The following is a 20,955-nucleotide window of genomic DNA, read 5'->3' on the forward strand; positions in this document are numbered from 1 at the left end:
CCCTCGGAGAGGCTCCTTTGGTGTCCTGGACCTCCCTGAAGCTCAGTCCCTAAGGTGACAACTGATCTAGGAAGGTAGCATATCCTGCAGGTCCTCCTCCCAGAAACCCTGTGGCTGAACCGGATCTGAGTTTCCTGATTCCTGTCTGGCAGAAGGGGAGCAGATCTCCTCCCTGCCTCCTCTCCCCAGGCTCTAGCCCTGGCCCCAAATCTCCATGGCAACCCCTGGACACAGTTCTGAACCAAAGGAGGAGGATCTGGAAGGCGGAGCACAAAGATCATACTGAAGAGACCAGGGGGCTGGAGGACTTGTCTCCTTCTTCTCCTTGTGTCCCACCAGCCTCCCTGCTGGCCTGACCAGGCCCCATACCCCAGTCTCCCCAGAAACCCCAAGCTGAAGATTCTGTGGGTCTGCCCCATTGCTGGGCACAGCAGAGCCTGGATGGAGGCTTGTCTTCTGCAGTTGCCCCAAAGGTTGCTCTTGCTGGGGGCAGCCGCCCTGACTGCAACTGCTTTGGAGACAGGTAAGTATGAGGGGGCTTGGTTGGGGTACCCAGAAGACTTGGGCCCCCACCATCCTTAGAGAATATGTCTCCCCAGTCAGCACTCGTCTTGCTGGGCTGAGACCTTTTGAGTTGGAGGAGGCTGGGAAACTGTGTTTCCAGTTTGCTTGGCATCCCCAAGTCCAACCCTAAGCCTTCTGGAAGGCTGGACCTCCCACTCACCTAGAAGCAGGAGTCTGGGAGCGGGCAGGACAGCCCTCAGGGCCTGCTTTGCAAAACTCTGTAGGCTTTGGATTCAGAAAAGCTGCATTTACACACTCTGCCACTTCTTCTGTTTGTACCTTTGAGATCATTGTTTCAACTCTCTGTCTGAATTTCTTTGGCAGTAAAATGAAAATAATAGGCCCTTGCCCCTTAAAGGCAACGATTATTGTGCATATAAGATGAGATAAGCCACGCAAGACACTTCACAATGCCTGGCACATAAAAGGTGCCCAATTCCTGGCCGGGCATGGTGGCTCACACCTGTAATCCCAGCACTTTGTGATGCTGAGGTGGGCGGATCAGGAGGTCAGGAGATCGAGACCAGCCTGGCCAACATGGTGAAACCCCATCTCTACTAAAAATACAAAAATTAGCTGGGCATGGTGGCATCTGCCTGTAATCCCAGCTACTTGGCAGGCTGAGGCAGGAGAATCGCTTGAACCAGGGAGTCGGAGGCTGCAGTGAGCCGAGATTGCACCACTGCACTCCAGCCTGGCAACAGAGAGAGACTCCGTCTCAAAAAAAAAAAAAAAAAAAAAAAAAGGGGTGCCCAATTTGCTTACTCTCTAAACTCCATGCCTGCTCTATGTACCTTCACGGTGGGCTCTGGCTTTAGCAGAGAAATACCAAATATTGGAAAGTGCTTCATATCCTGAGCTCTGATGAAGGATTTTTTTCCTCAAAGACCCTCATCCTGACTGGTCCTCAAGCACCCACTGGTCCCTATCTTGCACCAGAAAACCCACCTACTCTTTTCTTTCTGTCTTTACAGAAATCAGGGCTACTTTGAGTACTCACACATCATCTCATTTAATCCTCACAACAACCCTGTACCAGTGAGGATATTTTGGGCTGTAAGTAACAGACAACAAACTAAATGGGGCTTAAATGGTAGGATATTTGCTGTTTCACTTAAGAGTGGTCATAGGTAATTCCAGAGATGGTTAACTCAACGGCTCAACAATGTCACTGTTCCTCTGAAATGCTCTGACCTCATCTTTGCAAAATGGCTGCTGCAGCTCTGGACATCCCGTCCTCATCCTCAGTCAGCAACTTTCAAAAGCAGGAAGAAAAGGGGCTCCTTATCACACAGCTCTCCTTTTTTTTTTTTTTTTTTTTTTTGTGATGGAGTCTTGCTGTGTTGCCCAGGCTAGAGTGCAGTGGCGCGATCTCGGCTTGCTGCAACCTCCGCCTCCCGAGTTCAAGAAATTCTCCTGCCTCAGCCTCTCAAATAGTTGGGATTACAGGTGCGTGCCACCACGCCCGGCTAATTTTTTGTAGAAACGGGGTTTCACCATGTTGGCCAGGCTGGTCTCAAACTCCTGACCTCAGGTGATCCACCTGCCCTGGCCTCCAAAGTGCTGGCATTACTGGCGTGAGCCACCGTGCTTGGCCCCGCATCTTAGGGTTTTGAATAAGGGATTGTAGATTTGAATTAAATTAAATTAAATCATTTAGTCCTCACAATCATTCTGAGATTGCTTAATCATCCCCATCTTACCGATAAGGAAACTGAGGCTCAGAGAGGGCTAGTGGATCACACAGCCGGCAGGGGGCAGAGTCGAGTTCGGGGTCGCGCCGCGCGGCTCCAGGGTCCGTGCCTTCCGCTGCAGCCGACCTGGCGGACCTGTGCGGGCAGACGTGGCAGGGGGACGGGCTGCTGCTGCGCTCGCATGCCGCCTCGCTCAGGTTCTACTTCGTGGCTCCGGACACGGACTGCTGGCTCTGGATGCAGGCGGCGGCCCCCGGCGACTGGATCCGCTTCCAGTTCCGCTTCTTCCTGGTCTACAGCCTGACCCCCGCGCCCCCGGCGCTCAACACCTCCTCCCCGGCCCCGGCCGGCCAGTGCGCCCCCGGCTCCTACCTGCAGTTCTACGAGGGCCCGCCGGGGGCGCCCCGGCCCCTGGGGTCGGCCCTCTGCGGCCTGACCATCCCGGTCCCCGTGGCATCCTCCGGACCCTTCCTAGGCCTGCGCCTGGTCACGAGAGGCCGCCAGCCCCGCGTGGACTTCGTGGGCGAAGGCACCTCTTTCCGTCTGGGTGAGCTGGGGCTGAAGGCCGGGACGGGGCCCTGTGCAGAGGCCATGCGGGACTGGGGCCACAGTGGGGGCCCCGGGGAGGGCTGCTGCCAACAGGGGAATGGCGCGGGCGCCCGAAGCACAAGGTGGCAGGGACTGGGTCTAAAGGGAGGGAAGAAGGTAGTGGCTAGTGGCAGGGTCACAATAAGGGACCTCCCGGATCTTAAGAGTCAACCATATAAATCTGGCTACCGTGGATGTGTGTGCCAGACTGTCCTACCAGCCCCAGTGCACACACACATACACACACACACACACAACTTCCTCCCCACACACATTCACACAGAACTCCCACACATGTACACACCTCACACTCTGACATCCACACACACGACACATGCAACCCACGCACCTCATCGCCCCCACACACTCCACACTCATGCCTTTCACTCACTGCAGCACACGCCTCACAGTGCACACTCACCATTATCACACACCTCATATGCACCCAGTACCACCTTGCATGCTTACACACAGCTCCCACGCTCTCATGCCACATGCTGGCTGCTCCGCGCTGGGTCAGCCCTTCAGATGTTTGAGAAGGGTGTGGTCAGGACTCTCCAGGCCTGTAGGCAGCAGAAACCAACTCAAGCCAGGAAAGGGGCCTCTTGGAACTGCAATTAATAATACTCACCCGACTGGGCGCCCTGGCTTACACCTGTAATCCAGCACTTTGGGAGGCCAAGGCATGAGGATCACTTGAGTTCAGGAATTCAAGACCAGCCTGGGTGACAGAGAGAGACCTGCCTAAAACAACAACAAATTTTTAAAATATAATAATTAAAAAATAATAAAATTAGTAACAGTACTTGCCCCATAAGGGTATTGTGGGGCCTCAATGGGCCAGGATGTGAAGTATTTACAGCTGTGCCTGGAAGTCAGTACGTGTTAGCTGCTGTCCTCCACCCTCCTCCCCCTGAAACACTCACCCATGCTCTCATCCGCATCCTCAACAGCAGCTATCTCCTGCCCACACCCCCACATTGTCACCATGGGACCACACACCCTGCTGTGTCGTGGGCCGGACCAGGATCCTCACCTCAGGCTTCCGCTTCTGGCCTCAGGACCTTGTGGTGCCTACTTCCGCTGCCAGAATGGCAGGTGCATCCCCTCAAGCCTCGTGTGTGACCCCTGGGGCATGGACAACTGTGGCGACGGCAGTGACCAGGGCTCCTGGTCACCAGCTGACTGCAGAGGTCAGTGCGGGGTATGGACTGGGCCCTACCGAACAGCTGGAAGGAAGCCTGGCTGGCTGTAACTCCCCTTCCCTAGGGCAGGGCCCGGGTGGGGAGGCAGGAGAGAGGAAAGCGGAAGTGTGGAATCGGCTTAGGCCAAGGGCTGGAGGGGCAGAGCAGTCAGGCAGAGAGCTACGCTGCAGATGTATCGCATCCGGCAGATTCCAAATGATGCTTTAGTGGTGGAAACTTTTGCTAAATGGGACCTGGCTAAATGAGGCCCAAGACGTTCAAAGGAGATACCCTCTCCTTAACTGGATGGTGGTCCTGGGGCTCTGGCTGCCTGATGTCTCTCTGAGGGCCCTGAGTGTCACCCTCAAGACATAATTTGAAAACCATCAATCCAGTCTGACTCCCACACTTTACAGATCGGGAAACTGAGGCCTAGAGAGAAGTGACTTGACCAAGGTGATAAAGCCAGTGAGTAAAATGAGCAGGAATGATCTCTGTAGACAGGGGAGTGGGATAGGAGGGCTAGGGTTGGTGGAAGGGACCAGAATAAATCACCCAGGAATAACCTTCCTGGGGATCTAGAGATGTTCCACCTGCCCACCACACCCAGTGAGGAGTGGGATGGAGGTAGGGCTGCCAGGTACAGTTGAACAGGGGTGAAACACAGTTTCCCAGAACCCCACATACTTAGCTTCCCCATCCCCCGCTCAGCCATCTTTGCAGGTTCCTGGTCATTTCCCTGATGCTGTCTGCTTTGTGCCTGAGACCCAGGTCCTATGTCCCGTTGTCCTCCATCCAGGCTCATTCCCTTGTGGATCTCATTTATACTGTATCACCAGTGGGACTTGTCTTTGAACTTCAGCTACATAACCTTCTCCCTGCTCAGCATCTCTGCGTGGATGTATAGGTGAAATCTCAAACTTAACTTGCCCCACACTGGACTCCTGGTCCACAGCCCTCCCTGCATCCTGCTTCCCTCTCACTGAGCAGCAGCTTCACATTCCAGATGCCCAGGCCTCACACTGAGTCATCTTTTACTCCCCACTCAACCCATAGCCTATAACCCATAACCAAGCCAGCGACAAGTCCTTCGAAAGCTCTCCAGACTCTGACCCTTCTCACACCTGCTCTGCCATCACCTGGTTTGAGCCACCACCAGTTCTCGTCTGGGTTGTTCTAATAACTTCTGAACTGGTCTCCCTCCTTCTGTCCTTTGCCTCTGACAGCATGTTCTTCCCATGGCAGCCTGGGGGAGGCTTCTTTTGCTTTCAAATGAACTTGTTTATTTATTTATTTGTTTAGTGTTTTGAGATAGGGTCTCATTCTGTTATCCAGGCTGGAGTGCAGTGGCACCATCTCGGCTCACTGCAACCTCTGCTTCCTGGGCTCAGGTGTTCCTCCCACCTCAGCCTCCAGAGCAGCTGGGACTACACCGTGCGCTGCCATGCCCAGCTAATTTTTGTGTTTTTTGTAGAGATGAGGTCTCACTATATTGCAAGGGCTAGTCTCGAACTCCTGGGCTCAAGTGATCTTCCTGCCTTGGCCTCCCAAAGTGCTGGGATTGCATGAACTTCATTTCTCAGGGCAGTGTTAGATTTACAAAAAAATTGAGAAGATAGTACAGAAAATTCTCATATACCCAGCACTCAGTTTGGGTGCTATTATTGACATTTTACATTAGTATGAGACATTTGTTTTAATTAATGAAGCAATATTAACTAAAGTCCACAGTGTATTCAGTTTTCCCTAGTTTTTGCCTAATGTCCTTTTTCTGTCCCAGGATCCCATTCAGCATCTCACGTTACACTTATTTATTTATTTATTTTATTACTTTTTTTCAGATGGAGTCTTGCTGTGTTGCCTAGGCTAGATAGACTGCAGTGGCATGATCTCGGCTCACTGCAACCTCCGCCTCCCGGGTTCAAGCAATTCTCCTGCCTCAGCCTCCCGTGTAGCTGGGATTACAGGTGCACACCACCACACCCAGCTAATTTTTGTATTTTTTTTTTTTTTTTTTTTTTTTGAGACGGAGTCTCACTGTGTCTCCCAGGCTGGAGTGCAGTGGCGCGATCTCGGCTCACTGCAAGCTCCGCCCCCCGGGTTCACGCCATTCTCCCGCCTCAGCCTCCCAAGTAGCTGGGACTACAGGCGCCCGCTACCGCGCCCGGCTAGTTTTTTGTATTTTTAGTAGAGACGGGGTTTCACCATGTTAGCCAGGATAGTCTCGATCTCCTGACCTTGTGATCCACCCGCCTCGGCCTCCCAAAGTGCTGGGATTACAGGCTTGAGCCACCGTGCCCGGCCTAATTTTTGTATTTTTAATAGAGACGGGGTTTCGCCATGTTGGCCAGACTGGTCTAACTCCTGACCTCAAGTGATCCACCCCCCTTGGCCTCCCAAAGTGCTGGGATTACAGGCGTGAGCCTACGCGCCCAGCCTCATGTTACGTTCATTAATAGTCATCATGCCTCTTTAGGCTCCGCTTGGCAGTAGCAGTTTCTCAGGATTTCCTTGTTTTTGATGACCTTGACAGTTGTGAGTACTGCTCAGGGATTTTGTAGGATGCCCCACTATTGGGATTTATTTGGTACTTTTCTCATAATAAGACTGGAGTTACAGTTCACAGAAGTGAAATACCATATTTATCACATCATATCAAAGGCACACACGCCCAACATGACTTTGGTGTTGGGTGGTGTTGGGTGGTGGTTGACGCTGACCTTGACCGCCTGGCTGAAGTTGTGTCTGCTTGATTTCTCCACTGTTACTTTTGGCCCCATCTTTCCCCACTGTATTCTTGGGAAGTCACTATGTATAGCCCACTTGAGTGGGGAGTTATGCTTCCCCGCCAGAGGAACCTTTTAAAGCAGTAACTCAGGTTATGTCACTCTCCTGCTCAAAACCCTCATCTCGCTCAACGAAGGCAAAGCCTCCCTCGGGCTGGAAAGCCCTGCACGATCTGGCCCTGCCCCTTATTTCCTGGCCCCGCCTCTTCTTTCCCGACCCTGCCTCCTCCCTGGCCCCACCTCCTCCCTGGCCCTGCCTCCCCTCCACACTCCGGCCTTGTTCTGGCCTTTGTAGTAGCTGTGTCCTCTACCAGACTTTTCTTCTGAGATCTGCATTGCAAGCTCATTCCTTTGCTTCCCGGTGGGTCTCTAGTTAAGTTCTTCCCTGACTCCTTTATATAAAAATAGCAACCCTGGCCAAGTGCAGTGGCTTGCGCCTGTAATCCCAGCACTTTGGGAGGCCAAGATGGGCGGATCACCTGTAGTCGGGAGTTAGAGACCAGCCTGACCAACATGGAGAAACCCCATTTGTACTAAAAATACAAAATTAGCCGGGCGTGGTGGCACATGCCTGTAGTCCCAGCTACTTGGGAGGCTGAGGCAGGAGAATCGCTTGAACCCAGGAGGCATAGGTTTTGGTGAGCCAAGATTACTCCATTGCACTCCAGCCTGGGTGACAAGAGCAAAACTCCTCCTCAAAAAAAAAAAAAAAAAAAGAAGTTATATTATTAATAACTGTTAATATATTATTATATTCTAATATGCATATTAGAATAGTCAAAATCACAGAGACAGGAAGTAGAGCCATGGTCACCAGGGGCTGGGGAGGTGGGGACAAGGAGGATATGGAGTTAATGGAATTGATGGAGTTTCAGTTCAGGCAGATGCAAAGTTCTGGAGATGGACGGCGGTGATGGCTGCCCAGTGTGAATGTGTATTAGTCCGTCCTCGCATTGCTATAAAAAAAACACCGGAGACTGGGTAATTCATTAAGAAAGGAGGTTTAATTGTCTCACAGTTCTGCAGGTTGTACAGGAAGCATGATGCAGGCATCTGCTCAGCATCTGGAGATGCCTCAGGAAACTTACGCCTCAGGAAACTTACAATCTTGGCAGAAGGCGAGGGGAGCAGGTGCAGCCAGAGTAGGAGAGAGAGAGTGGGGAGGCACTGCACGCTTTAAACAACCAGATCTTGCAAGAACTCACTATCATGAGAACAGCACTAAGGGGTTGGTGCTAAATTATTCATGAGAAATCCACTCCCATGATCCAATCACCTCCCACCAGGCCCCACCTCCAACACTGGGAATTACAATTTGACCTGTGATTTGGGTGGGAACACAGATCCAAACCCTATCAGAATATATTTAATGCCACTGAACTGTACCCCTAACCATGGTTAAATGGTAAATGTTTTTTTTTTTTTTTGAGACGGAGTCTCGCTCTGTCGCCCAGGCTGGAGTGCAGTGGCCCGATCTCAGCTCACTGCAAGCTCCGCCTCCTGGGTTTTTATGCCATTCTCCTGCCTCAGCCTCCCGAGTAGCTGGGACTACAGGCGCCCGCCACCTCACCCGGCTAGTTTTTCGTATTTTTTTGTAGAGACGGGGTTTCACCGTGTTAGCCAGGATGGTCTCGAACTCCTGACCTCGTGATCCGCCCGTCTCGGCCTCCCAAAGTGCCGGGATTACAGGCTTGAGCCACTGCGCCCAGCCGGTAAATGTTATGTGCTTTGCCACAGTAAGAAAAGCAGCAGCCCTGCCCCCACCAACATGAGTAATTTTTCTCACTAGCACGTGTTTCCTATGGACTGAAATTCTATTCACGTGTTTTGTTTCTCCCCACACTAAACTCCCAGTTCCATGAAGACATATTTGTCATGTGCTTATGGTTGTATCCCCCAGTTGCTAGAGCCATGCCTGGGGCATAGGAGATGCTCAAGGAATACTAGTCAAATGAATGGAAGAATGAACCTGCATGGCTCAGTTTCCTTATCTGTGAAATGCGGATAAACCTCACCCTTCAGAATTGTCGTAAACTGTAAGCTGCATACATAGGTAAAGGGCCCAGCACAGAGTGTGGTGCTTGATGTACAGAAAATGCTCATGGCTGGGCATGGTGGCTCATGCCTGTAATCCCAGCATTTTGGGAGGCTAAGGCAGGTGGATCGCTTGAGCTCAGGAGGCAAGACCAGCTTGGGCAACATAGTGAGATCCTGTCTCTACAAAAAATAAAAAAATTAGCCAGGTGTGGTGGCGTGTGCTGGTAGTCCCAGCTACTCAGGAGGCTGAGCTGGGAGGATCGCTTGAGCCTGGGAGGCAGAAGTTGCAGTGAGTGGTGACTGCGCCACTGGATTCCAGCCTGGGCGACAGAGTGAGACCCTGCCTCAATGCTCAGTACATGTACACCCTCTTCCTTGAGAAGTAGCTCCACTCATAGACCGTAGGCCCTGGAGCCAGACCGTGTGAATTCAAGTCCTCCTATCACTTCCAGCTAAGTGACCTTGGCAAGTGACAACCTCTCTGTAAAATGGAAACACAAAGAGTGACAAACTAGGGAAGTCTTGTGAAGACTGAATGAAACACGCAAGTGCCCCAGAAAGGGCAGTTCTCAGTGTGCTAGTTCTGTTCTTTCCCATGTAGGTCCCTCTCCGGTGGCCAGCGAGACAGGAAGTACAGACCACCACACCTCCAGCCCTCCGACTCCCTCTCCAGCTCTTGGGTCCGCAGGATCCCTCCGGATTGCAGCTGAGAGGAGTCCCCCAGCGGGCAGGGACCCCACGAGACAGGACGCAGCTTTGGAAGGTTACACCCTGCTCCTACTCTCCCTGCCAAAATCACACCTGTCCCTCTCCAGGTGATGGAGACAGGGGCAGTGGGCCCAGGCCAAGGCCTGAGTGGACTTTCTCCTCCCACAGGCCCCCAGCTCCGAGGGATGGTGCTGGCCTCCTCGATGCTCCTGGCTTCTGCTGGCCTCCTCATGGGCCTCCTCTGGTGCTGGTGCTCTCCTAGCTGGCTGGCCTGGCAACCTGGCGCCTGTGGCCTCTGCCTCTGCTGCAGCACATCTGCCATTTGCTACCCATGTCCCAGCCAGGTCTCCCCAGGGGGCTGCAGCTGAGTGGCCCAGCCTTCCAGGGTCAGGGAGGCCATCCCTAGAGGGCTTTGGGCACATGGGAATGAGACTAGGCTCTGGGGTCAGACAGACTCTTCGGGTTCTAACCTGGCTCTCTGTCTGATGTTGGACAGGCCTCCTGACCCTCTGAGACTCAGCTGCCCCTCCAGAAAATAGGACGATTCCTGCCTCACAGGGTTGGGGGTCTGGGAGCCTCACTGATCCAAAAACACCTTGCTTCACCCCCAGATCTCGCCTGCCCTGCTCTGCCCCACCCACAGACTCCACTGAGTGAAGTCCTCATCAAAGACACGGGAGGCCCCTGGCGGGGATAGCACCGTTTATTAAGAAAAATCAAGACAAAGACCACAGGAGGGTCCCTTCTAGGACACAGAGGCCAGGCGTCCCAACCCCACAGTCTGGGAGCCACTGGCAGGATGGCACTCGAGCTGGATCTTCAGGCTCCCGCAGATGGGGCAGGGTGGTCGGTGGTCATATCCCCCTCCTCTCTCTCCCAGTTGTGAGTTCTGCTTTCCCCTACCCAAGGCACTAGCTCTTCCTGGGCACCAGCGGCATCTGAGGAGTCCCTGGGCCTTCACTTCCAGATGAGTGGGGATGTGGCCTGGGGTGGGCAAGGCCCGGTGGGCGGGGCCTTCTCAGTGCTGGGCTCTGCCTGTAGCAGCTCCTGGTAAGAGTTGGGGTGGGTTTTCCCTTACAGCCCCTGAGGGAGGAACCCCGGGCTGTGTGCTGGCAGAAGGGGGTGGGAATGCAGGCCAGGAGGAGGGCGTGGTAGGAAGGGGACGCTGCCAGAGGAGGTGCCAGGGGCTGGGTGGAGGTGGGTGGGGGTGCTGAAAAACGAGCTGGTGGGGATGGGGACCGCCTGCCCAGCGGTGAGCTGCCTTTTGCTCCACAGCCGGCACTAAAGACAATTCCCAATCCTGAGTGGGTGGCAGAGGTTCCTGCGATGCCCGTCTCAGGTAGCTGTGGGGCACCAGCCTACAAGCCGAGGTTGGCTCTCCTAGGAGTGAGAACTGCCCAAGGGCTGCAGAAACAGGCCACCCAGCTCTATCTTGGGGGCTCCATTGGTGGGTAGGGGGAGAGTGGGGGCAGTTCTGGGCCCACCCAGCCACCGTTCCTGACCCCAAGTCCTGGTGGCTTTCTGAGGCGCCTACTCCCATCAAACCTGCCTTGCCCGCCAGCCTTGTGGCTTTGCCCAGCTGTGTGGGTGGGGGTGGCGTGCCCACCTCCAGTCCAGCCCAGGGCGGTAGCAGCAAAGCGTGGCATCGCCTCAGTTTCTTACAAAAATTCATAATAATATTAATAATAATATACTCGACGTTGTCGGGCTGGGGCGCGGCCCGGGAGTCCGTGTGGGGCAGGCAGGTGCCTACGAGGGGCAGGGGCGTGTGTTGGCCCCGGCCTGGGCGCGGTGCTGCAGGTCCAGGGGCTGTGGGGGCGGGGCGCCGGGTCGGGCCGAGTGCAGCACCAGGTTCTTGACACAGCCTGTGATGCCCGAGGAGAACCTGCCCCCGGTCAGCATGGTCACGTCGGGGGCTCCGCCTGCCGGGAGGTGAGAGGACAGGGCTTGTGGGCTCCAGCAGCCCAGGAGGCGAGGAAGGCCAGGTGAGCTCCAGCCCCAAGGGAGTGCTGTTCCTGCCCTTGCCCTGAGAAGGAGCCCCAGACTTACCGATGTAGACGCTGCCCTTGGCGTTGACTGCCACGTTGGGACCTGGGGACCGGCCGCTGACCAGCTCCTCACCGTCGACCTGGATGGAACCTCTGCGGCCCTCCCTGCAATGGACCTGGGTCAGGCCCCTTCCCACAAACTCCCCGGTCCTCCCCAGCGCCATGACAGAGTCCCCTCCCTCTGGCACCGAGATTCCAGACTCAGAAGTCTGTCCCTGTTCCCCAAGCTCTCTTTCCCCCGCTGAACAAGAGATCGGCCCCACGAAGGCATCTTCCTCGTTTCTGCGCCCAGGTTTCCTCCTGCCCTGAGGGCGCTCGCTTGCCCCCAGCGGCGTGCAGTCTGAGATGGAAGCTTGAGCCCTGGCTGGTGGGTTCTCCCCTCTCCTGGCTTTAAGTTCTGTCTCCACAGAGCTCAATGCCTGCCTCTCTGCCCATGGTGGGGGGCGTCCTGCCCCACTCCAGAACACTGGGCCCCGTCCCGAGTGCCCGGCAGGGTCCCTTACCGCAGTGCTGTCACTCGGTGCCACTCGCCGTCATTGATGGGGTCCTCAGAGACCAGGCGGGCCTCCCCACTACCCAGCTGGTACCTGTAGTCATCCAGGCCCAAGAAGTGTGAGCTGGGGCAGGATGGGGGGGTGGGGTGCTGGGACCAGGGAAGGGAGAGGAAGGGCCAGGTGCCAGGACCCACCTGAAGACAAGGTGCCCATCTTGAAGCCCGAGACTGATGAAGTCCTTGCCTCGGCCGGCCTCTCCCACCTCCTGCCAGGGAAGCACAGGGTCTCTGGGGTCCCCAGCCTGGAGAGCGGAGGCTGCCGAGGCCAGGAGGCTCTGCTTTCCCCTCTCCCCACCACTCTGGCCACCAGGAAGCCAGCTTCCTGCCCCAGGAGCCCCAAGAGTCTGGCCGGATGCCCACACTCACCACACCCTGCCAGAGCAGGAGGCCATTGGCCGTGCTGGTCCGAACCTCCAGCTCGATGGTCTCGGGCACCTCGGGCAGGCTGCGGAGGAAGAGTGGGTGAGGGGACAGAAGTCCCAGATTCCCGTCCTCCCCATTAGGCCCACGGGCTCTCCCAACGCCAGTCTCACCTCCTGGAGAAGATACGGCCAGGGAAGGCAAGGAAGCCATCATCGTGGAAATAAGCTCCGTATTGTCCAGGGGCATCTGCGGGAGAGAGGGGGATGGTGCCACACCTGCCACATCAGGCATCAATCCCCAGTCAGTTCCACTGACCCCCACCTCCACGCCAACATGAAGGACTGGGGGCTCTGAGCCTGCAGTCCCTGGGGACCCAAGGGAGTTGTCGACAGAATTCAGGGGGCCTGTGACTTTGGATGGGAAAGCATTACACCTCAATTTCACTCACTTCTCACTGAAATTGAGCAGTTCTTTCAATGAGATATAGGCAAGAAACCAAAGTAGTAGTGGTAGGACCTGCAACTTTGTTACTAGTATTTGCTTATCACATTACAGTAGCTGCAAATATTTCAAAATATCATTTACACATATTGCTGCTTTGAAACTGTGGTAGCTACTGAGACCACTGGATCTTGTTATTTGATGTATTAATAAAGAAGCACACATAGAGCAAGTCAGAAAACTTAAAAAATGTTTTGATTACTTTACTTCAGCATAATTGCTTTCCTTAAATCAATGCATTTCATTTTATTTTGTGCAGTCAACAGGATCCATGTTGGGTGACGCGCCATTCTACTTGCCAAGTTCTGTCTGGCTTTAGCCCTGAAAGTCCCACATCCCAAGAAACCCCTCAGTCTGGAGCCACTGGGATGGTTGGTCACCTTGGACCATGGCAATAAATGATTCAGAGCCTTGGTGTTCTCTCCATCTTACAGATGGGCAGGCAGGCTCAGGCGAGTGACTGGCCCAGGATGTGGGGGGAACTAAGATTGCAACCTGGACCTTTTAGCCCTGATGTCCATACTGTGTGTGGCTCTACCACCCCCAGCCCTATCTGTTCATGACCCATCCTACAGGCTGGCAGTGGCCATAGTAGCTCTGGCAGGGGGCAAGAGTAGGGGACCCTCTCCTACCCTCTGCCAAATGATGAGGAGAACGGCTGACATTTACCAAGCACCTACGATGTGCCTGTGTGGTGAGTGTCCCATCCAGCCACAGACACCATTGCATTTAACTCAATCCTTACGACAACCCTATGAATGAAGATTATATATAGATATGTCTTATTTTATTTATTGTTTTGAGATGGAGTCTTGCTCTGTGGCCCAGGCTGGAGTGCAGTGGCACAATCTTGGTTCACTACAACGTCCACCTCCCAGGTTCAAGCAATTCTTCTGCCTTGGCCTCCCAAGTAGCTGGGACTACAGGTGCACACCACCATGCCCGGCTAATTTTTGTACTTTTAGTAGAGATGGTGTTTCGCCATGTTGGCCAGGCTGGTCTCGAACTCCTGATCTCAGGTGATCCACCCACCTTGGCTTCCCAAAGTGTTGGGATAACAGGTGTGAGCCACCGCACCCAGTCTTATTTTTTATTTTTTTGAGACAGGGTCTTGGTCTGTTGCCCAGGCTGGAGTGCAGTGACACAATCTTAGCTCACTACAGCCTCGACCTCCTGGGCTCAAGTGATCCTTCTGCCTCGGCTGGGACCACAGCCATGTGCACCACACCCAGCTAATTCTTAAATTTTTTGTAGAGATGAGGTCTCCCTGTGTTGCCCGGGTTGATCTTGAACTCCTGGGCTCAAGTGATCCTCCTGCCTGTCTCTCGAGTAGCTGGGACCATAGATGAGCGCCACCATGCCCAGCTACTTTTTGTATTTTTTTGTAGAGACAGGATTTCGCCATGTTGCCCAGGCTGGTATAGAACTCCTGGGCTCAAGTAATCTGCCCGCCACAGCCTCCCAAACTTCTGGGATTATAGGCGTCAGTCACCATGCCCAGCTGAATATAGTATTTTTTTTTTTTGAGAGGGAGTTTCACTCTTGTTGCCCAGGCTGGAGTGCAGTGGTGGGATCTCGGCTCACTGCAACCTCTGCCTCCCAGGTTCAAGCGATTCTCCTGCCTCAGCCTCCGGAGTAGCTGGGATTACAGGCATGCGCCACCACGCCCAGCTAATTTTGTATTTTTAGTAGAGATGGGGTTTCTCCATGTTGGTCAGGCTGGTGTCAAATTCTCGACCTCAGGTGATCTGCCCGCTTCAGCATCCCAAAGTGCTGGGATTACAGGCGTGAGCCACTACGCCCGGCCAGCTGAATATAATATTAACAACAGCTAACATTCTGTACTGACTCTGTACCAGACATTGTTCTAGGCATTTAAAGAGGACTAAGTGGCCAGGTGCGGTGGCTTATGCCCGTATTTCCAGCACTTTAGGGGGATGAGGGGGGCAGATCACCTGAGGTCAGGAGTTAGAGACCGGCCTGGCCAACATGGTGAAACCCCATCTCTACAAAAAATACAAAAATTAGCTGGGTGTGGTGGCAGGCACCTGTAATCCCAGCTACTTAGGAAGCTGAGGCAGCAGAATCACTTAAATCTGGAAGGCGGAGGTTGCAGTGAGCCGAGATTGTGCTACTGCACTCTGGCCTGGGTGACAGAGCAAGACTCCACCTTAAAAAAAAATGCACTAGGCCGGGCGCGGTGGCTCAAGCCTGTAATCCTAGCACTTTGGGAGGCCGAGACGGGCGGATCACAAGGTCAGGAGATCGAGACCATCCTGGCTAACACGGTGAAACCCCGTCTCTACTAAAAAGTACAAAAAACTAGCCGGGTGAGGTGGCGAGCGCCTGTAGTCCCAGCTACTCGGGAGGCTGAGCCAGGAGAATGGCATAAACCCGGGAGGCGGAGCTTGCAGTGAGCAGAGACCCGGCCACTGCACTCCAGCCTGGGTGACAGAGCGAGACTCCGTCTCCAAAAAAAAAAAAAAAAAAAAATGCACTAAGTAATTTTACTCTCACATAAAAGTTTATCCAGATCATTAGGGAAAGATGTTACTCATCTCCATTTTATATGAGGCACAGAGAGGTTAAGTGACTCACCTGAAGTTCCACAGCTAGTAAGTGGGAGAGCTAGGATTTGAACCCAAGCAGGCTGGCTCCAAGTCTATACTTTTAACCACTATACCACTGCCTCGCCTATGATATTAGTGATACATAAGAAGGGATGTGTCTGTAAAGGCACAGTGCCCATAAACATTCAATCAGCATTCACTCTTGACTGTTTCCTTAGCTTTTCAGCAGACAGTGGAATTCTTGGGAAGGAGGGTCTTGCTTTATGCTTCTTTTCTTTTCTTTTATTTTATTTGAGACGGAGTCTCGCTCTGTCGCCTAGGCTGGAGTGCAGTGGCGCGATCATGGCTCACTGCAAGCTCCACCTCCTGGCTTCATGCCATTCTCCTGCCTCAGCCTCTGAGTAGCTGGGACTATGGGCACCTGCCACCGCGCCTGGCTAATTTTTTGTATTTTTAGTAGAGACGGGTTTTCACCATGGTCTCCATCTCCTGACCTCGTGATCCACCTGTCTCGGCCTCCCATATATTTACTGCTCCCAGGGCAAGGATGGGCACACAATAGTTTGTTGACTGAATACATGAATACAGAGGAGGAAACTGAGGTCAGAGTGGTTTCAAAGGCCTGCCCAAGGTCACCCAGCCAGTAAGTGTGGGGCAGGCCCCAGCTCCACATGGCTGTGGTCTTCATTCTGTCTCTCTGCCCAGCAAGCTCCTCATATAGAGCTGTTTTGCGTACAGGCCAGAACTGAGGGTGTGGGGTAACTGGAAGAGTGAGTTGAGGCTGAAGCTGGGGAGGAGGCCATGGCAAGTACTCACCATTGCCCCCACTGCCTTCAAGATGCCAGTCGGACTCTGCTATGCCATGTCCGGAGCCTATGGAGAAGGGCAGGGTCCAGTTGGTGGGCACAGACACCCGTGGGTACTATGTCGAGCCCCGGGGCCCCAAGACAGAGATGAAGTGGAGAGAAGCCACGCCTGGGTACCTTGTTGGCAGCGTGGGCCAGAGAAGCCAGGGAGGCAGAGGCAGCGGGTGCCCTGGCAGGTGCCCCCATGCAAACAAGGTTCACGGAGCTGGCAGGGGTTCTCCTCGTGCTCACACAGGTCTCCTGTGGACCAGGGCAGAGGCGAGTGGGTGGGTGGGCATGGGCTGGAGGTGATGCTGACCACCTGTGCCCCTCCCCTCCGGTGCCCTGGGCAGGCTTTCCCACCTTTGAATCCATCTCGACACAGGCACTGGAACTCATACTCGCCAGCGGGCATGCACGTGGCACCATGTTGGCATGGCTGGCGCTCACATGGGGAGCTGTCATAGCACTGCCCGATGCCCTGGCTGCCTAGGAAACTGTAGGTGAGGTCCAGCCGTTTGCCATTCACTGACACCTGTGGGGACAGGGACACTGAGGGACTAAAGGGGCATGGGAGGCAGAGGCCCAGGTTGTACCAGCAGGGAGAAGAATACAGCAGAGGGCAGCTGGGAGCCCACACTGGGCCCTGAGTGGCAGCATGGATTCTCGGTGTGGGGGGGGAGGCACAGGAGTTGAGTGCCTACTGTGTGCCAGAAACATTCATCCGTCAGTGCAGACAATCCTCTGCCCAACCCTTCAAGGTACGTGTGATCATGCCCATTTTACAGAGGAGGAAACTAAGGCTCAGAGGTACAGCATCCTGGCCCAGGGCCCATGGTGGTTACAGGTGGAGGGGCCCAGTGCCAAGGTGCTGGGAGAGCCGAGAGAGGCGCAAGGTTTGGCACCCCTCCCCTCCGCTTGTCCCGAGGAGGCTCCTCTTACCTCGCCCACACAGCCGCGGAAGTGAGCGCTCATGTTGGTGGCTGGGGACAGTGGCACGGAAGGCTCCACGCCCCCCAGGTAGAGCAGGGTGTGCAGGTTGAGGCCCTGGCTCTTGCCGGGCGAGGAGCGCAGCACAGGGCGTCCACCATTCACCCGCAGGCTGCCGTCCTTGTTGAGACGCTCTGCAGACACACGGTGCCAGCGGCCCAGGGCCAGCGGCTCGGCGCTCCGCAGAACAGCCAGCCCTGGGGAGGATACCAGGCAGTGTTGGGCATATGGGGGCACACGGGGCTCCCTGCCCTCTCCACCACAAACAGGGCCCTGAGCAGATGGGGAATGCCCTACAGCCTTCTGTATTCCAGATGAGGAGCCCACGGCTCAGAGAGGGCTAGGGACTGGCCTCAAGTGACACAGAGACAAAAGGCACGGGAAGAGGGGACTCGGCCTGATCCCTGCATTTATCCCCCCACGCCTCCCTGGGGCTTGGAGAGCCGAGGGGGGCACAAGGCTTGGCGTACAGAGCCCCGCATTTGGTGATGGGTGCCTACCTGACCCCAGCTCGTAGCGGAATTCCAGGTGGCCGCCCACCATCGCCAGGGACACGAAGTCCTCCACAGGCCCACTCTTCCCCCCGCTGAACAGCAGGACCCCGTCAGGGGCGAGTGGCTTAAACTCCACGTCCAGGCGTAGCTCATGGTGTGTGTTGGTGAGAGCGGGCAGCGCCAGGTAGGAGCCAGCACCCGACAGTGAGGGCGTGGTCACCGTCACACCTGCAGCAGCCACAGCTCAGCTAAGGAAGTGGGGATCCTGGACCCTTGGGTGGGGACCAGCTACTCTGCCTTCCTCTGGGATCCCTGCCTGTCTCACTCCCCCGGCCCAGAGGCTCAGGACCAGCTGGCACTAGCTACAGCGGCATAGGAGCCCCCCTGCCCTTGCAGACTGGCCTGGGAGGAGCTCCAATATGACAGGGGTCCTCTTTGGGGGCCCTCACTCACTAAGGGATTCAGCCTGGGCAGACACGTGACCAGGTGACTTTGAGATCCTCTGAGTCGGGCATCGTTTTATCACCCGTAGGGGCCCATCACAGCTTCAGAGTGCCCCACCCAGCCTCCCCGGCTGACACTGGGACTCTGAGGGTCACTGGCCTGGCTCCACTCACCTTCCTCACACCGCAACCCTGAGCGGCCCAGGTGGCAGCGGCAGGTGTAGCCTCGACCATCAGGCCGGTTCACACAGGTGGCGTCGGGCCCACAGGCCTCTGGGGGGCACACAGGCCAGTGAAAAGGACATGGAGGTGACTCTGGAGGGAGGGGGGCCCTGATGCCAGAGCCCTGCCCATCACACCCCGGGGGGCTCAGCTAGTGAGGGCTAGGCCAGCCTCCTGGGAGGCCTTGGAGGAGAGAACTGAGCAGAGCAAGGTGGGAGCCAAAAGAGGCCATGGGGAGGACTGCGGGGGAAGCAGTAGAGGGACTCTGTGTCTGCAGGTTCTTCAGAGACTGGACCTGGATAACAGTGTTGGGTTGGGGGGGCACCTGGTGGTGGGTAATGGGGTGGGCACCTCGGTAATAAGATGGGACTGGGGGCTGGGCATAGGGGCTTATGCCTGTAATCCCAGCACTTTGGGAGACCGAGGCGGGTGGATCACCTGAGGTCAGGAGTTCAAGACCAGCCATGGCCAACGTAGTGAAATCCCGCCTCTACTAAAAATACAAAAAACTAGCCAGGGGTGATGGTGGACACTTGTAATCGCAGCTACTCAGGAGGCTGAGGCAGGAGAATCACTTGAACCCAAGAGGCAGAAGTTGCAGTGAGCTGAGATTGTGCCACTGCACTCCAGCCTGGGCAACAAGAGCGAAACTTCGTTTCAAAAAAAAAAAGAAGATGGGGCTGGGGGTGGGGGAGTGCCTGGGTGGCAGGGTAGTGGTAAGAATCTGGTCAGCAGGGATGGAGGAGAGGAAGCAGCCGTGATGGGGCGAGGGCCCCTGGGTAGCAGAGATGGGGGATGGGTACATGGGAGGAGTGGTGAGTGCTCAGGTAAGAGTGGGGTGTGTGGAAGTGCCCCGGTGGTGGAGATGGTGGTGGGTATGGGGAGGCAGCAAAGGGAAGAGGCAGGCCCTGGGGCGACAGCGACTGGCGCTGGGGGGTGCGTACCTGGATGGCAGTGCAGGGCCTGTGAGTGCTCACAGCGGCTCCCGGTGAAGCCAGCTGGGCAGACGCACATGTAGCTGCTGCTCTCAGAGTCATGGCACTGACCACCATTCTGCAAAGCAGCCCCCAGAAATAAGGCCGAGAACATTCAGTCCCCCCCATAATCCCCACAGGGGCCAGCCATGGCTGGGGGTGGAGGCCACGGCAGCCAGGTGGTATGTGGGGTGTGGGGTCACCTGGCAGGGCCGGTCCCGACAGGTGGGGCAGTGGGAGATGCCGTGCGCCGTGAGGTTGAGGTCGTGGAAGATGATCTCCTCGCCCTGGATGCGCAGGTCCCGGACACAGCCTGGGAGGTGAGTGGGCAGGATGAGCACAGGGCAGGGTGTCCCAGCCCACACCTGCGGTGCCCTCCCAGGCTCTCCAGGGCTCTTCCAGCCAGCCAGGTAAGGCCTAGCCTCAGCTGGAGGTGGGGAGGGGGCTCACCTATGAAGCCGCTGCTCAGCCCCACCTTGGGGATGGCACCATAGTCAGGGTAGCCGCCCAGGTAGAGCTCCTCGTTCAGGTCCAGGCCCTGGAACTTGCCCTGGGGAGGTGGGGAAGTCAGGAATGGCAACAGAGGCTGGGCAGGGGTGGGATGAGGGCTGGAAGTAATAGGATAGGGTTGGGTCTCACCTGGGAGGTCCCATTGACTGGGGCCAGGTCACCCACAATCAGGGAGCCCTGGGTGAGGCTGCGCAGCAGGGTCACGGTGTGGAAATGGCCCAGGGCCAGTGGCGTGGGGTGGCGGATGGTGGCCATGCCTGAGCCTGCATCGAACCTGCTCCGTGGGGCAGGCCAGGGCAGGAGAGATGGATAGGGGATTCGGAAGAAGGGCTAGGGGCCCAGTTGGACAGAGGGGCCCCAGAGGAGGGATGTCACCAATTCCTGCAGTCCTAGCCCTGGGGCTGTTCCAGTTCCTGTCCCTGTCTTGTCCTCCCACCCCACGACTCATCCCCTAGATCTTCTCTCCCCACATCCTTTCGCTGGGAGCTTTTCCAGAGCAGCCCACAGGGACCCCAGGCTCAGGGCCCTGCAGCCTAGCACCTGGCCTCCCTGTTCCTCTGAGGACTCCTCTCTCCCTGAGATCACCTTGTGTCTCTGTTTATGGCTTGTTTACTCTTCCCCAACGAGAATACACCTTCCCACAAGAGCCAGAATTTGGTCTGTTTTGTTTTACCTGTATCAGTGCCTGGCACACATGGGGTGCTCAGCAAATAAGTGATGCATGCATGAATGAATGCATGAATGAATGAATGAATGAATCCTGGCCTGCAGCAGTCCCAAGCCTGAGGTTGCACCCTCCTCCACCTGACTGGCATACTATTCCTACTCCAGCAGACTGGGTGGTCACCAAGGGGAACGGCCACATTTTCTCCTTCCTCCAG

The 20,955-nt window shown here is 55.6% G+C and overlaps 2 protein-coding genes across 4 annotated transcripts in view; one reads left to right on the forward strand and one right to left on the reverse strand.

Annotated features, from left to right (window-relative positions):
- The first annotated feature begins 242 nt into the window (after nucleotides 1–242).
- On the forward strand, nucleotides 243–11,228 carry LDLRAD2 (low density lipoprotein receptor class A domain containing 2). Of its 2 annotated transcripts, none has more exons than XM_025380939.1 (5): nucleotides 243–523; nucleotides 2,380–2,805; nucleotides 3,908–4,039; nucleotides 9,455–9,616; nucleotides 9,730–11,228. In XM_025380939.1, the coding sequence occupies exons 1-5, from the start codon at nucleotides 442–444 to the stop codon at nucleotides 9,927–9,929; spliced, it is 1,002 nt and encodes a 333-aa protein (XP_025236724.1). In that variant the 5' UTR covers nucleotides 243–441; the 3' UTR covers nucleotides 9,930–11,228. The 2 variants fall into 2 exon arrangements, with proteins under 2 accessions (XP_025236724.1, XP_025236732.1); XM_025380947.1 differs by having other exon boundaries at nucleotides 10,205–11,228.
- The window catches only part of HSPG2 (heparan sulfate proteoglycan 2), a 117,598-nt gene continuing 106,889 nt past the window's right edge, over nucleotides 10,247–20,955 (reverse strand). For both annotated transcript variants that reach the window (XM_025380928.1, XM_025380923.1), the window contains exons 82-97: nucleotides 20,204–20,348; nucleotides 20,015–20,114; nucleotides 19,768–19,877; nucleotides 19,535–19,643; nucleotides 18,543–18,641; nucleotides 17,932–18,153; nucleotides 17,384–17,628; nucleotides 16,805–16,976; nucleotides 16,580–16,702; nucleotides 16,413–16,469; nucleotides 12,696–12,771; nucleotides 12,529–12,607; nucleotides 12,298–12,368; nucleotides 12,113–12,196; nucleotides 11,611–11,714; nucleotides 10,247–11,483 (exon numbers count right to left, since the gene is read on the reverse strand). In XM_025380928.1, the coding sequence (XP_025236713.1) occupies nucleotides 11,311–11,483; nucleotides 11,611–11,714; nucleotides 12,113–12,196; nucleotides 12,298–12,368; nucleotides 12,529–12,607; nucleotides 12,696–12,771; nucleotides 16,413–16,469; nucleotides 16,580–16,702; nucleotides 16,805–16,976; nucleotides 17,384–17,628; nucleotides 17,932–18,153; nucleotides 18,543–18,641; nucleotides 19,535–19,643; nucleotides 19,768–19,877; nucleotides 20,015–20,114; nucleotides 20,204–20,348 (1,969 nt within the window). In that variant the 3' untranslated portion in view covers nucleotides 10,247–11,310. The remainder of the gene's footprint in view (nucleotides 11,484–11,610; nucleotides 11,715–12,112; nucleotides 12,197–12,297; nucleotides 12,369–12,528; nucleotides 12,608–12,695; nucleotides 12,772–16,412; nucleotides 16,470–16,579; nucleotides 16,703–16,804; nucleotides 16,977–17,383; nucleotides 17,629–17,931; nucleotides 18,154–18,542; nucleotides 18,642–19,534; nucleotides 19,644–19,767; nucleotides 19,878–20,014; nucleotides 20,115–20,203; nucleotides 20,349–20,955) is intronic.

The sequence above is a fragment of the Theropithecus gelada genome, chromosome 1, assembly GCF_003255815.1.
Source record: "Theropithecus gelada isolate Dixy chromosome 1, Tgel_1.0, whole genome shotgun sequence".
NCBI lineage: Eukaryota > Metazoa > Chordata > Mammalia > Primates > Cercopithecidae > Theropithecus > Theropithecus gelada.